Consider the following 17,695-nt stretch of genomic DNA (forward strand, 5'->3'; position numbering starts at 1 on the left):
ATTTTGCTTGTTTACATACCCGCCAAGATCAAAATGAGCTTCATCCGAAAAGATGATTTTTTTGGCAAAATCGGCATCTTCTGTAAGTCGATCGCAGGCCCACTCAGCGAAGCGAAAACGCATTGGATGGTCAGTTGGCTTCAACTCCTGAACCAATTGGACTTTGTATGGCGTCATACCAAGGTCTTTATGCAAAATTCGTCTCAATGATGTCTCCGAAATGTTCAATTGTTGAGAACGACGGTGAATTGATGTTGATGGCGCTTCACGCACACTTTCTGCCACAACATCGATATTCTCGGGTGTACGCACTGTTTTTGGCTTTTCACGCTTTGGTTTATCGATGAGGATGCCAGTTTCTTTCACTTTTTTCACAAGATAACGAACATACGGAGCTGACGGTGCTTCTCTTCTTCCAAAAACCGTACGCAATTTTCGCACACATTCTGCAACATTACCATGATTTTCAAAGTAATGTCGCAATATTTCCCAGCGTTGTTCAAGCGTATACACAACCATATTCGCTCAGCGGAAGGATAAAACTAATTATCTGTCAAATCAGACATGAGCTAAGTGTTACCATTCACGAAATAAGCACTAGTTGAAAAAAAAAACTTTAGATGGCGGACCCTATATATATATATATATATATTATATATATATATATATATATATATATATATATATATATATATATATATATATATATATATATATATATATATATATATATATATATATATATATTTGTGTGTATGCGTGTATGTGTACATACAATTGTATATTGCATATTTGAAAGTCTTTTATGATAATTAAGTTCTTACCCCAATATTAAATACGATTTGAAAGATCAATAAATAATCGTCTTTATCGATCTTTTAATTTGTATCAAATCTGTTTTGTTGTCATTTTCTTTTTCCATGCAGTCTTGTTAAATAATCACGATATATCCGATACGAACAATTCTTTTTCGTATACCCATATTATTCGTAAATGAAGTTATAGTAAATTCTGGCTTCGGTCTTATAAATTTAATTACGCACCCCCTTATTTTATGTTTCGTTGGAAAAAACTCTCCCCACTCAAATATCACTTTCCGATCATACAATCAAGAAATATTGGATTATATCATCGCGTGTCCAATATCCTGTCACTCTATGTCAATCACTGTCTGTGTCCATTCTCTTTAGCCTACTCTGCCCCTATAGAGATTAATCCGGGCGTTTTTCAAACGAGTTTAGTATTCTGCTTCAAACAGCTGCCTGTTGTTTTAATCTATTTGTAAAACCTTTGTGACATTGGCTGATATAGTGACTTTCCAATGTACATACATATTCATAAACATATCGTACATCGACGTCATATCTTTATTCTATACCTGTAAATTAGTATCAAGTTGTATGTTCATATACTTTGTTCAATTTCTACAATTCTAGCAAGCAGGATATTTGCTACAATTTTATAAATGTTTTTTGAATTAAGAAAAACCGAATTTTTTTGTTTTGATATGCATTTTTATTCCAAACTTTGAGGTGAAGTGTGACAGCCTCTAAGGCTCATATAGTAATAATATATGTAACTAACTAACTAACTAACCATCACGCCGCTTCCCCGCAGGGGTAGGCGGAGAGAATAGAGCGCCACACCACTCTGTCCTTGCAAACATTCTTCGCCTCTTCCACGTTCATGCATCTCCTCATACATACCCGCCGATTGTTACGACTCCTAACCTGACCACTTTCAAGTATTTGGCACACCTGATTGTGCCATGTTTTTCTCGGTCTTCCTCTGCTTCTTTTCCCACTAATATTCGCCTCATAAATTTGTTTTACCGTTCTTTCCTCACTCATTCGTTCTACATGTCCAAACCATCTCAACACACCTTTCTTTTAATAATTATATATGTGATATGGAATAATATATATTGAATAATATACGTGTTACATATATTATTCAATAAAAAAATGGATTTATTTTTATTAAGGTGACGTTATAATTAAATAATAATTCACTAATGCATCCATGTTTCGATAAAAAAAACAGTAAAATCTGTATTTATAATGGCTTTAAGAATTATTTTTATTTTTTTTTTAAATACATATATTTTTACAGAAAACATTATACCATATCTATTGCTGTTAATTAACGTTGAATATGTATATAATTCATTACTCTTTCTTTATAATTTAAGAATGAAAGGCATTTAAAAAGGTATTGTCACGTGCAACAGTATTATATTTCTCAGTCTTTGATAATTACATAATTCTATTTATTATTACTTAAAGTTATGAATCGAGACTTTTTTCGTTCACAATAACGGCCATATTTAAAAATAAATAAAAGTGGAGTCTCGAATGTTATTTCATTATCTTATTGGGATAGATATTTGAAAAAAGTACTCTGCATGTATGTAACTTGTTTTACGTATGAGTAACCGATAGCATTTTACTTAATCAATATATGAGTACTGCCTCATCTAATAATCGTTATCCAATGAATTGTGTCAATAAAAGATTTTCCTGTCTAGCTCTCTTTAGCAAAAAATCCTCGTAATCACTTATTGTCATATGCGACGGTCCATACAATTGAATTTGTGAAGCTTTTCCAGGAATGCCGTATAATTTAATACGGTGAAAAGCTTTTACTCTGAGGCCCTCGAGTGGACTCTGGACAATGGTAGTCCTGTTACAAAAATCCAATTATTCTCGTATTAAGCGGCAGAATAGCTCGCCATCGTTTATGGAAGAGAAAGTGTGGAATGCATTAGAAGTGCATTCCCCGCCAGGAGTTATCTGAAATATCACAGTGTGTTCTTAAGCCATTTGAAAAACAATATACATATTTATAATAACTATCCTGTTTGGTTTACGTTCTGTGAAACAAAAATACGGAAACTTAATTGAGAAACATTTTTCTTAAAAAAAAAACTTGTCATTATAAGAGAATATATATACGTTTTTATTAATTTAACTTGGTAAATACCACTTTTTCTAAAAATCCATTGTGACACATGTTTCGATGCATTCCGCATCATTTTCAAACACCGTACACGGAATACACAAAAATACGTTTCACAATAGATTTTAAGCAATAGTAGTATTTACCAAGTAAAACTTTAATTATAAAAAAATTGTTTTTACAAATATTGATTTTCATCTTGTAAAAGCATTTTAAAATTATATAAATGACACTAAATTTTAGAAGAAAAATATATGCTTTAAAATAAGTTATCATTTTATGTTTTATAGAAAAAAATACGTACTATTCTAGATTTTAGATTATTGACTTAGTAGGTATGCAACACAATTATATTAATCATTGGATGTGACGGAAATAGTTAAATAAGGCGTTTATACTTTTTTTTAATATTTCAGTGAATACTACGATCTGACGATTTGCTGATCGCACCATTAATTTATCATTTTTAATATACCTTCGTACACGTTATTACTATATATGAAATCATTTCTGTAAAATTTCTGTGCATATTCTGTATACATAATACGTAATGTGCGATAATAACTAACTCGTAACCCGCCAGGATAGAGCGCAAAAAAACGTTTTTTAACACGTGGATTCGACTAATTCAATTACACCACAAAGTAACACACTCACAAATGTTGAAACTGAAAGCATGCAGAAACACCCGTCATATCGCACGACTGCACCGAGTAGACGCCTCATGGCGACGCTTAGCGACGCTTTAGGTATCCCGGCGTCGCGTCGCTAGTGGCCGGTCGTTAGCATTGCGCCAATAACGGCTATTGTCCGTAACAGTGCGCCAATAACGACTACTGTTCGTTGATTAAAATCAATTCGCGCGTTAACTGTAATCAATACATCAAGTAACTGTCAGACCATTCACACTATGGTGAAGCGTCGTTTTATTTCTGTTGGTATTAACATTATAGTAGTTTCAATGTAACAATTAAATTTTTAACTTATGGTTCTGTATTTGTATAATTATGTGCCTGGATTGCTGACAATAAATTTAAGTGAGTGTTTACTTTTAATTTTATATGTTAACATGATAATATGTGAAATTTTCTACATATTTATAATAACTGCATATTTCGAAACTATCAAACTGTATCAAACAATTACATTATTTTATTTAAGAAAATTATATCAATTGATTATTTTTATTTATTTATTTTTTGTAATATTATGAGATACGTTTAATTTGTATATATTTATGGTGATTTTAAGGTTATAAATTAACAAAAGTTTAATTATCTTTAAGAAATAATGGTTCTCCTTATTAAATTAGTAAACAATGAGGTTATACATGCCTGTTCTGGTGTGTTCTTCCTTGTGAAACTTCAAACCTCCCGAATTTAATAATCAATGAACCGTTGAAATGTACACCCTCTTCGCCGAAGATGTTCCCCTCACTGACTTAAACTAAAAACAATGAGGGTAGATTTAAACGGGGAGGGGTAAAAAAACGGATACTCGAAAATGCAAAGACGCCGAAAAATTGACGGAGCGTTATATTTCCGATATCCCGGGAAGAGAAAAGCCGACATTTTAAGTGGAGTTGGAGGTATTTGTTTAGCTTTGTTATCGAAATCAAATGTTTGCGGAGAAGAATGGAGGTGGAAGTATTTCGCTTTGGGAGTTTTAATTACGACGGCGATTGTTCTGTCAACATTTCGCTTTTGATTAAATTGTAAATAATTTTGGATAATTTGGCCGAGTCAAACTTTCGTTGTCTTCCGCCAGAATTAATGAATGGTCTTAACACCATTGTGTCCAGGACCCGGAATTTGTCATGAATACAATTTGTATTATTTGTATTTCTATTGTATTATTGGTAGCTTCCTTCCGAAATAGAAGATAAGTCACCTTTATTGAGCTTTGAGGGGCATTGAAAACTTCATAAAACTAACTATACTAACTAACAGTCAAGCCGCTTCTCCGCAAGGGTAGGCAGACAGAATAGAATGCAACACCAATTGTCCTTGCACACAATCATCGCCTCTTCCACATTCATGCATCTCCTCATACACATATGGTACACCGATTATTTCGACTCCTGAACAACCACTTTTGAATATTAGAAATACATGATCATACCAAGTTTTCTTTGGTCTTCCAGTGCTTCTATTACCAATTATATTTACCTCATAAATTTGTTTTACTATTCTTTCTTCACTCATTTGACTCGCATTTCCATCTCAACACACTTTACTTAATTTTATCGAAAATGCTAATCTCAGCCTTGAATTATTTCCTAATATCACCATTTGCACGTCTATCACACAATGTTTTGCCGTACATTCGTCTGAGAGAACTTTATAATTTTTCTATGACACCTTATGTGTTTTAGCACTCCCATTTTAACCAGTCTAAGAAGATATTTGAAAGGAATGTAAGGCTGAACTAGGGATAATTGAAAAGATTAAAAAGAATTCTTTAAGGTGGTATGGACATGTGGAGCGAATGAATTGCGAAAGAATGATGAAGAAAGTAAATGTGGCAAATGTGAGCGGGAATACAAAACGAAAACGGAAAAAAAGACTTGGCACGATCAGATCAATCGGAACCTAAAATCTGGTGGTGGCAAAAGTCTGAGAAATCGGATGGCATCTATGACTAGATGTATAGATGTGAAGGAAGCGAGGAGTGTATATCAGGATAGAAGAGTGTGGCGTTTCATCGTCTCTGCTTACCCCTGCGGGGAAACGGCATGATGATAGTAGTAGTAGTAGAAATTTTGCCAATTTCTCATACTCATGTTCTTAGTTTTATTTACCATCTACCCTAAACAACGAAAAAATTACTCTTAAGATAAAAATATCGGGTGTAAATGATACCTCCCCGGAGATGTATAGAATACGAATCTAATTGGAAACTGGAGTAGTTTTCGGTGTAACGTTATCACAACACAAATGTTTGTTTAATTAGCCCCCCTCAGTCTGTGCAACGCCGCTATTGTTTCGTGATTCCAAGTTATCGTATTTTAATAAGTCAATTCATCACCGCGCCCTACCAGGGTATCATGTACGCTAACGGCGCTCCAGCTCCATACATTCTCCCCGAGATTAGTTCAAGTTTAATAGTTCACCTTATGACGTGGAGAATAATTAGTCGGGGGTCCCCCAAGATGGAGATTTACTCCGCCCTCTGAGAAACGGCACAAAGGCTGACTAATGAGCGAAATTTCTATGTACCGCGCCCACATTTTGACAAACTTTGTATCGATGTTTTATTTTCTGTTTTCCTTGTCTCTCCCAGATTCAACGATACATATTTTAGTATGAAATTTGCCAAAATAAACAGTTTCAAAGGGCATCGAATAATAGTAATACATTTTTTTTAACTAAGATTTTTTAATGTGTACGAATCTGTTTAAAAATACTGAATTTATCCAGCGATATTCCGTTATTAAGAGTTTTTAATTTCTCAAATCTAATATAAAGGTCTGAGCGTATACAGGGCTCATGATCATTCGTTTGCTGGTTTAAGTAATATATTTTTTTATACAGCGTGATATTTTCCACTCTGCCCATCATTTAATACCCATTTTTATAAGAATTTTATAAGAATAAGAGTTTCAAAACATCGTATGACTCTTCGAACCCACATGTTGTTTTTTCCCGTCGGGTAGAATCCATAGAAGTTTATAAAACTAATGTTACTTAAACCTGCTTTTCACAGTTGTAATCCCTGGCGACAAAAAGCATTGAAAAATGTTAGCATTCTAAAAAAATCGCAATGAATACTATAATTACATCTGTACAAGTCCCGTGTGAATATCACTGTTAGAAACAATGTTGAATAAAGTCCTTAAATTTAAGTCTTCATTGCCGATTTTATGTAGTAAGAAATATTTGTTTACCGTATGAAGGAAATTGTTCGATCGCAGTGCCAACATAAAGCATTTTATATTTATCGCCATATAAAAGTAAATTGTCATCCCTACAGCGTGCGGCGTACGTACAGAGCGAGGAAACATAGAGGAACGTTACAGTCACAATTTGGGGACTTTCGGTATCAATCGGGTCTCATTCCTGCTGCTTAAGGCGCTCGTAACTTCGCATCACGAAATCACTCCGCCTTTATTGGATGCTCAGTGCTGCGCTCTCCTCCGCAGAGGAATTTCCTCCAAAAATCAATTTGTATTCATGTATTGAAATCGATTCACATAATTCTACGGGCCACGGCTCCCAGTTTACAGGCAATGGAAGAGTGAGACCAGCCGTAACACTTAAATAAACACAGATAAAACTTTAACTCAACCCCACCAAACCGTGGTGAAAAATTCTGGAGATTCAGAACTTTATTCTGAACAAACGGACAATTCCGCTATTACAAGCAAAACAAAATGGCTTAATTTGTTATTTTCTTCGAGATTATCGCAAATGACGCAATCAAGTTGAGTCCGAACAACAAAGAAGCCGCTTCATTCCGCAAATGAGTGCGCAGCTAACAAGTTAAAAGATGAAGTAACTGCCTTTTACTTGGTGCGGTCGTAATGTATTTCTCTTTGTGTTAAATGATCGCATTGTGATGGACCCTTCGCTCGCTTTGGGGAGGGTAGTTCCCACCCGACTCAGAACGTGCAAAATCTTTTGTTATTTTTCCTGCTCTCCGGGGACATTACCCATAATTTCTACAAAAATCCCTACGCTGCCAATGTATTACAAATTCACAAGAATTACTGTTTTCAAATTCATATCGTTTCTTGCGATAAAACATATTTTTAAATTCTTATGATGAAGCCTCAAGGAAATAAAAAATAAAGGTAACGTGAAATGATCAGTTACTCTTCTTTCCTTAGGCTAACAACATTGATAAAACTAATATTCTGATCCAAAACAGTTTTATTTAGGTACAATCATTTAATTATTTTGTTGCTTTTGTACTATATTTATATTATATTATAATTAGTTACATGAACTATTTTGCGCTTCCAAAATATTTATTCTGTCGTAAGACATATTTATCTAAATAAATCCAGCCTTCCTCCGCTTCGAAAACCACAATGGGTATATTAAATCCTTGGGATCCTCACAGACTTTCTACACCTGTGCGACAATTTCACGTGTATTTTATTTCCTAATTTTACGCTTATGACTCTAAAATAAAACGCGGTAATCCCAGTCTGCTCCTTGGGGTGGGTTTGTCAATCAACAGTAATCCTGTGAGGATCCTGGTGCATTTTGTTTGCAGATTCAGACAAATCCCTAGGGGTGGACTCCTGAGCCTAAGCCGTAAGGATAGAGATTTTCAACTCCGTTGCTTCAAATTCTCGCGAATCTGGTGAAATACCAGTGATTTGTGAAAGAAAAAAGAGTTTATATATTTAATGTATCAAATAACTCGGTAAACAATAAACGATTTTCAAAAATTGTAAAAAACACTTTAAGTGTATCCACTAGTGTATTCAATTTAAAAATATTATCAAAACTGTACAATGTAATGATTTATTTAAACTATCTATGTCAGTAACCAAAATGCAATTTCAAATATTTCAATACATTGGAACCTTTCATAACGAACATAATTCGTTCCAGAATCTTACTCGTTAAGCGAAACATTTTTTATTTTGACTAGCGTGGCTCACAAGTGAATGTCGTGAAAAAGGGACTTATTCTTTCTTTGTAATTCGTTATGCGAAATATCGCTAAAACAATCGGCGTGTACGTATGAGAAGATTTATTAATGTGGAAGAGGCGAAGATTGTGTACAAAGACTGATTGGTGATGGCTTTATATTATCTGCCTACTCCTGCGGAGAAGTGGCGTGATGGTTTTTTAGTTAATTTTAATTTCATTCATTGATTCGGCACTCACTTAATGGTAAAATCTATCCATTTTAAATTTTAGTTTTAGTTAGTAAATACACCAATCTGTCTTTGCAAACAATATTCGCCTCTACCGCATTCATACATCCCCTCATACATAATTTATTTACGTTATAATATTTGAAAATATGTACTAAATATTTATGTGTTATATTGTATGATATAATTGGAACATGTGTATGTATGACTTATGTAACCATGGAACCATGACTATTTCTTCCAATATCTTCAATAAAACCATCAATCAATTCAGTTATCTTGCCTAGAACTTATTTACATATAAATATTTTTTGTGTTTGCTGCTCTTATTCAAGTTGAAGCATGTTACGCTTCTAAACAGTGTAATCCAGTTATCTTTTTAATCAGTGATTTTAAATTAAATGTCTTCCCTTAAAATGTTGTCAACCCCCTACGGTGTTTCGGGGCCCTCGGGACAGTTTTGGGGCGGTTTTGTCAGATTGGGGCGCGGATGGATGGCGCCCCTGCCCATCGCAAGGACCTCGCGCGTAATTCTTTTGGTTTTATCTAAATGCGTTTCGGTCAGAATAGAAAAATATTCCGACTGAAATTCTCAGGATTCGAACAGAGAAAACTTATTGTTACGATTTATTCATAAAATTATTGCATATTACATATCTTTCAAAAGTAGGGCCAAAATCTAGTGTTTTTGTCATTTTTATAGATGAGATGAGTTTATTGTCATTGTGCTGAACGAAAAAGATGCATTTTGTGTAACAGATTTTACGCTTGTATTTTTAGTTTGCACGACTTACTCGTAAATCTACAAAATACTAGTTCAGAAAGACTATATTTATAGCATTCATCAAAACGACAGCGGATATTTTCAATCATCTTTATCTGAAAATGTTTCAAATATGTAAGATTCGACTACTATAATTGAGGTAGTTTTATCCTTTTAGTCAAGTAACAAATACACTGTGACAGTTTGAATCATATTGTTTTTCTGCATATTTTTATATAAGTGTTTTTGATGGAGCCTTTTAAATTATTTCAAAAACAGATGTGTGGATAAAATCATCGTTTTATCTACCTAATGATTTACCTTCGTATTTATTAAATATTTTGCATAGATGATAGATATGATTAAACGTTAGTTGGTGATATTTTGTGCCATTTATTATAAGGCATAAATAACATTTATGTGAAAATTATCCTATCTTCAATTTAATTTTTAATTGTTTTTATCTAACATTATATCTTGACAGTACATCTCACCCATGTAAATCCTATAAACCCTTATTTCAGTAATATTTCCATTTTATCAGTATACCTGCAGTAGCCCTCTGTTAGTTCTTATCAGGGAAATCCCTTTGGCAAATGTTTTCCTAACACTTCAATAAGACTAACGACATGCAACTCACTGGGGCAACCTTATCTCCGAATTTCCCCTAAACAACGCAAATATTTGCTGAAAAATTGCATCTTCAAGCAACAGGGTGCAACAAATTAGTTTACCTCTGTATTGGTTAAGATATACAAGATATAAATGCTTTTTACAAACACCTTTTTTTCTCCCTCCCGCCCCTAAGTATGCACTGTAAGATGCTGCATTACCGTCATCATAAATAACACAAAGGCAATGTGTTCAGACTTACCCATCAGACTCAGTTCAGCGTAAAATATTAAATATAAGCGGGTTTATCACACAACCAGCAAAAATATTTTTACGAGAATGTTCTGTTTTCTACCTTACTGTTTAAAGAGATAAACTGTTTAATGTAGAATTTGTAGATTACAGCAAAATATTAACAAAATAACACTTAAGGATTACTAAATTTATTGCGGTTTTGCAAAAGATAAATGAATGGATGCTACAGTTTCGATTCTTTGTTAACGACATTTTTTAAATAACAGAATGTGCGTTTTATAAAATAAAGTTATTATTTCAATACTTTGAAATCTACGTACAAATTACCAATAAATGTATCAGTAAAAATGCTTATATTGGCGGGCTTATTGTCAAAAAGCAAAATATTAATCGAAATTCGGGGTCAGATAGTACTTATGTTTAAGTATAAACGAACAAAAAACACTTACCATATTGTATTTAATTGCAGTGTGAATGGATTGTTTATTAACAAATTAAAGTATGACTATAAAATGAAATTAATAATCGAAGCGGACTTTTTACTACGAAACAATGTCATCCTTAATAAACTTATTTACGAAGTAAAAACTACTACAAAAATTGTATTACACAAACATAATTTTTTTGCAAATAAAAAGCTTACTTATGGCTTAAATTTCACAAAATACAGAATTTCCATGGAATGTTAATAGGGAATCTGACTTAAACGTGTAATATTGAGTTCTCGGGCATGATGTATCATCGTACAATATTTCTTAAAATAATTAGGAATGCTAGAAATTCCTCGACTCCCCTCCCGAGTACGGGAACATGCACTTCACATAACATATCTTACAGCAGCCACTACATCAGCCTGACACCTCCTGTCAGCAGTCCACACTACGCTACACCATATTATAGCTACAGTACTACACATCTCCACTCGCTACTTGCGACTACTCTCAAATAGTTCATTCCCTCGCTCCGTCTTACAAACCCAACTTGGATGTGGTTAACCTTTTTATTATTATAAAATACTTAAAATTATTATTATAAGTTATGTACTTTGTAATGTCCACCTCCGTAGTGTAATGGTCAGCACTCTCGGCTACAGTTCTGGAGGTCCCTGGTTCGATTTTCAAGGAGGGGTCAAATAATATTAATTCCATATTATAAGGGTTAGAACAAGTTTATGCTGGCATTTCTTGGAACTGCATTTTATATAATAAAACAACTGTCTAGTTTTTTTTCCTTTTTTACCGGATTACTGACATCTTCACACTGATGATGTCAGTAACGACAAAACCCGGTCACTGGTCAAAAAAAAAATGTGGAAAAAAGTACATATATTACTACTATTTTATTATATTGCAATTATTTCATTTTCAAGTATCTACTAATATTGAACTCATGACAATTGCATACTTATTCGAAAATTCATTAATCGGACTTCTTTTTCTTCTTTTCACCCTTATTCTCACCCAATAGTACGTAGGGTACTACACCGTATTGATGTATTACTATCTTTAATTAATCCTGCGCTTCAAGTATCAGTCCAGGGTGATATGAAATCAATATTGGAGTGAAAAACTACATATATTTATATTGTCCCTCCTTGGAAATCGAACCTGGATACTCGAACAAAGTAACTAAATGCGCTAACTACGGAGACGGATAAACTGAACTACAGTTAACTATAAGTTCATTTCATAAAATTTTGTTTCAATATTATTTGGTATCTTCAATAAACATTTAATAATAAATTATTAAAACGTTTTGATTTGGGCTAATTAAAAAAAACACAGTTTTAGTTCAACTTTTATATTATTTTATCTGTCTTGATATTCGTATACAAGTTTTAATATGTTTTAATGCTGTGGATTTTTAAAATTTATTTCATTATTCGATTTGACGATACGTTTAAAATCCTTACATTGAAACAAATTCGTGTTGGCTGAATTAATTTCGTTCAATTAATTTAGCAAAAAACTGTTATAATTATTATAATACATTTTGGCAAGTTGTGATTTTCGTGAGAACGGTCAGCATATAGTATAGTTGTCATTTCGCAATCTCACAAAGTTCAGTAATAAATACTCGGGGCTGGAGCAGGTTTAATGTACCGCTGTTATCTCTTGCAGGTTTCTGTATCCCTGGTGTGCAAGTGGTGTGTACAAATAGTGTAAGATAGTGCAAATATCTAGGGTGCTAGGTAGTCTGGGGAGCGAGGGTGCCAGGGTGCTGGGGTACTGGTCTTAGTGGTGTATTTCGCTCATCCCCCAGTGTCAAATATCTTCTCCCAATCCCTACCGGCTGTTTGCCTCGAATCACAAAACCACCTCCAGTTTCGAAAATAGCCTCGAAAGAAATTTTCATCTTCGCTATGCATATATTTTCAGCTTCGTTTTGAAAAAATTGTTCAAAATTAAATATAACCCACATAATCAGTTTTCTATACACGTTAGTTTATATTTAAAATTTGATTGTGTGTGTAAATATATTTTTAAATAGTGCATTCTACCCCCGTTGTATTGTTATAAAGTTTTTTTTAATAAATATATTGACATATTACGAAAACTAAATGTTTTTACCCATTTTTTTAATAGCTCTTCTATTTAACATTTATTGTATATTTTAAATATAATTAATATCCTATTTTGATAAATTAAGTAATTTATCAATTATTTATTTGAAGTACTTGATACGGAATTGCTCTAAATACGCTACAGTTACAAGTTACAAATCAAATTAAATAGTTAAATTTAAAGTTTTACTTAGTTTATTTTTATTTCAATATTTGCTCTAGGTGAAAAAAAACACTGGTACAAAAAATTAACAAAGTTTAAAAACAAAAATAAATTATATCATCTAAATGTTCTAAATATCTGTTTCTTTATTCTTAAAATTAAAAAAAAAAAACTTCAATTCTAAATCCTCGGTATTTTTAAAAAGCTTTCTCACACAATATGTGCCAACGTAGTAATAATATTTAATCGTTTTTTTTTAAATATTTTTATGTAAATTTATTTACCGTGTTATTTATTGTACCCTCTTCTAACTTAATCTTAAAATGAGTTTTGAGGAAGAATATTAAGTCACAATATCCAGAAAAGTAGAATTTCTTACTCTAAAATTTGAACTATATATTCGTATGTCAGGACTGTTTTGCACCACATGCTACAGTATTCTCATCTCGTTGGAATTGGTATGGTTTTGTAATAGTGAGTTAAGTTTGCTTTTGTCCATGACTTATCCAACAGTTGGTTTAAGCTTCACGTTTCGGTTAGAAGAGGCAGCCAAACGTTATCTGCAAACATTTGCCGAAATACTATATTGTCAGCGTGACAGGTTGTCGAGGATAATTTGGTGACATCCACCATTGCACTCCACAACTTGTGATCACTAACACACAAATTTTAAGAATTTTTATATTCACACCACACCTATTTTGCAGTCAACTTAACATTGTTGTTTATTGTCTGTGTATAACTGTAAAAGTAATTTTAAAAAGGGTTGAATGTGAAATTTTAAATATTTTTTGGAAATATATCATTATCATATGTTTATGACTATATATTTTTATGTAATACGTATACTCACTTTTTTAAATGTTTACTTTAAAACCGAGAATTTTTATTCTCTGTGTATGCTGAAACATCTTTAATCCATTTATTATCAATCGTTCCTTAAATCGATAACCAAATATTGTGATTTGATTTTTTCTTTAATGTTTTCCGCAATACTTTGTGGCACTTTTTATGAATTTTATAAAATAAAACTACTTTGTTTTTACCCACTTTTTATTAATGCTTTTCTCCCAGGAGGAAATTGTGATTTTACTTTAATTCTTAAGCAAATATTTTCTTTGATATGATATTTCTTTTATTAACCACGATATAATATTTTTACGGAATTTTAATTGATGTAATATGAATCATTTGTCTTCGATATATTTTAACACTTTTTTTTTATATTTTCTTAGCGCACCAGCGGCGGCCCCCGCGATGCGGAACGCGCGCGACCAGACGCGCTCGCGCGGCTTGCGCGCGCTGAGCACGAGGCGGAGCGCGCTAACCAGCGGCTGCGTGCTGCTCACAAGGAGATTGCCAGGTATTAAATACTAAATACAAATATTTAACACATTGACCGCCAGTGTCAGCCACCGGTACTTATAATATAAGATACTTTGTACCTTATATTGTCATATAAAGTCAACATAAGGTACAAAGTGGAACTCGCAAACTGGATGAGTCATTAAGCGAACGGCTGCGCGAGAAGCCGGACGTAACTCCACGCACTAAAAAACAATATTTGTGTATTTATAATTTATATCAATTTCATACTATTTCTGTGAGCCTAGGCGGTTTATTATTAAAAATAGGTATCAAATTGTAGTAGAGTAGGTTCGAACCCATAAACGCTGAGTCAAGAGTCCGCAACACTAACCACGGGACCACAACCCGACAACCCAATATATTATATAAATTATAAATTATAAATAAAACACTCGTGTTTTACCACTTAGGTACCAGTATTACATTTTATTGACTAGTTACGGAAGATACAGATGCTTCCATCCAGCATTAAATTTTTCACATAGCTTGTTTATATTTTGCATGAGTCTTTTTATAAGTAAAAGTTTTACAACCCATTTTTTTATCAATATCCCCTTACCAAGATTCAACATTTTTCAAATACAACACCAGTCTTCTGCATCAAAAACTTCGACTCAATATCTTCTCTATCTACGATATTTCTTGAGAGAAGTTTTCTTATTACAATCTGACACCAGAAACGAAAAGTGAAATAAAAGAAACGTCAGCACTTCGTCAGATGCGCTGAATCCACCTGGAAAAACATCCCTTCGAGAGGGAGGGAGTCCTTCCTTCATGGGGTGGGTTTTCCTCCTCAAGAGGTAGATATTCCTCTCCCCAGTGTTTCATCCCCCAACTAAATACCCCTCCAAAGCCTTCCGCTTTAATTCTGCGCCGTAACTTGTGTGTTTTCTGCTATGGTACATTTGTTTAGGTGTATTGTATTATGTAAGCGATAGTTGTCCAAGATTTTTTTTTAGTTCTCATTTTTCCTAAATTGTTCATTTATTATTTTTGATAGAAGATATTAATTCAACAATGTGAATTTGATGTTTCACTTTTTTCGCTATGACAACTCTTTCATTTTTTGCTTATATTCTTCTTTCTTTTGTTATTACCCTCAACCATACCCAATGGTGTATAAAACACTGCATTGTTAATAAGCAGTATTATCTTGATCGTTTAATACACGGAGGAAAGGTTTTTAACTCTGCTCTTTAGGTAAATTTTAAATAAATATTATAAATATTCGAAATTCACTTTTATTTATTTTGACGCTTATGGAAATTGAACTAACTCGCTAACCAATTCACTGAAGAGGGCCACCTGAAATTATAATTGTATAATTTTTTACTAAAATATATGTATTTTTTTAACGGCCAGAATCTTATGTCTATTCTCGTTTATTTCCATTTTTTTCTTCAATATTTTAATTTGATATTCTTAATTAATACTCCAAACATACAAAAAATATCGTTGTTTTTAAATATTTAATTACTTCTTCATAATGTAACCCCTCACAAAAACGTAAAACAAAAATGTATACATGATAGCAATACTGATTTTCGCTTGTAAGGTCTAGAAATCCATAGGATATAACATTTGTTGTGTGTACAATTTCTTATAACGTGACTTTTTTCTTTTTTCGTCGTGATTATCTTAGGAATCGCTTATCGCGTACTTTGCTATAAGAAAGCACACCATACCATAGAGCCCACCCATGCAATATGGGCTGTGTTTCTTGGTAAAGTGTCTAAGGTAAGAAGCGTAGTACGTGAGTGAGTATCAGTCTGCTATAAAGGGGTGTTGCTAAGGAGTCGGGTGACTTTTATATCTAAAAAAGTTCATTATTTATTTCTTTTATGATATCTCCCCACAGTTTCGACGCTTGGGGTTGATATTGTTTGGGGCAGGTTAGAATTTCCCGGCACTCGCTACGACTAAGGAATGGGAATTGTCAAATTACTACGTTTAACCATTTTATCCGGCATTTTAACTAAGAAACCTTTATTTTATTTTGTTCACGCGTATATTTCTTAACGTTTGCAAATAATTAGATATATTTTCCATAACGTTATCATTTCCCTATTTTTGTGGTCCTTTTGTGAAGTCGCGACTCCACTATATTTTTCCCAATATTTTCTTAGTATTATTTTTTATTTCAAGCGCTCACATACACACACATACACACACACACACACACATACACACACACGCACACGCACACGCACACGCACACGCACACGCACACGCACACGCACACGCACACGCACACGCACACGCGCGCGCACACACACACACACACACACACACACACACACATACACACATTATATATACATATAAATATATATATATATATATATATATATATATATATATATATATATATATATATATATATATATATATATATATATATATATATATATATATATATATATATATATATATATATATATATATATATATATATATATATATATATATATATATATATATATATATATATATATATATATATACATTTACATATGTAATATAATTATTATTATTATATAAAATATTGTAGAAATCTAAATATAGAATAGGAAATAGGAAATATAAATTACTAATAATGACATGAGAACGTTTTTTGCTCGCTTTAAACATAGTAAAAATATCTTAATTTTGGATTTATTTTTATAACTAAAATTGTTTTAACTAAGTATGCATATCTGAAATTTGTAATCGTTGACCAGTAATAACATAGCTTTGCTTTATATCAATTGATTTCATTGTTCTTGCCTGAATTCTGTGTTTGACAGGTACGCAATAATACATCGACCATCAACATACTCGTAGAAATACCATTCAACCCATTTCAAGCCCTTGTGGTCGGCTCCAAACTGTTCTGTACAGTACATAGAACTGATCTTGACAAGAATTACCGGGAAACAAAGCGCAGAGCTCTATCAATCAATAGTTCATAGGAGGGAGATGATAACTCTCATTATTTATTAATATGCTATTCAACAGTCTTTTTTAGTTTAAAATTTAAAAAAAAACACACCTTTATTTTTCAAGTTTTCAAGTAAATACCTTTTTAAATATGTTGAATAAATGTCGCCTATTCAAATTTGGTTTGTTATTTTGTTTTGTGTACAATACGTTTGTAACTATTATATTTTCTCTGTAACGAAATCATTTTATTTATGACTA

The 17,695-nt window shown here is 32.7% G+C and overlaps 2 protein-coding genes across 4 annotated transcripts in view; one reads left to right on the top strand and one right to left on the bottom strand.

Moving 5' to 3' along the window:
- Nucleotides 1-17,695, top strand: part of LOC148306554 (uncharacterized) — a 459,678-nt gene that overhangs the window by 319,580 nt on the left and 122,403 nt on the right. For all 3 annotated transcript variants that reach the window (XM_088264798.1, XM_088264799.1, XM_088264800.1), the window contains one exon: nt 14,383-14,510. In XM_088264798.1, coding sequence (XP_088120924.1) covers nt 14,383-14,510 — 128 coding nt within the window. The remainder of the gene's footprint in view (nt 1-14,382; nt 14,511-17,695) is intronic.
- LOC148306559 (leukocyte surface antigen CD53-like) overlaps nt 1-17,695 on the bottom strand; it is a 234,979-nt gene that overhangs the window by 38,238 nt on the left and 179,046 nt on the right. The window lies entirely within an intron of this gene.

Source organism: Brachycentrus maculatus, unplaced genomic scaffold, assembly GCF_059751285.1.
Source record: "Brachycentrus maculatus isolate JH-2025_06_01 unplaced genomic scaffold, ASM5975128v1 h1tg000238l, whole genome shotgun sequence".
Lineage (NCBI taxonomy): Eukaryota > Metazoa > Arthropoda > Insecta > Trichoptera > Brachycentridae > Brachycentrus > Brachycentrus maculatus.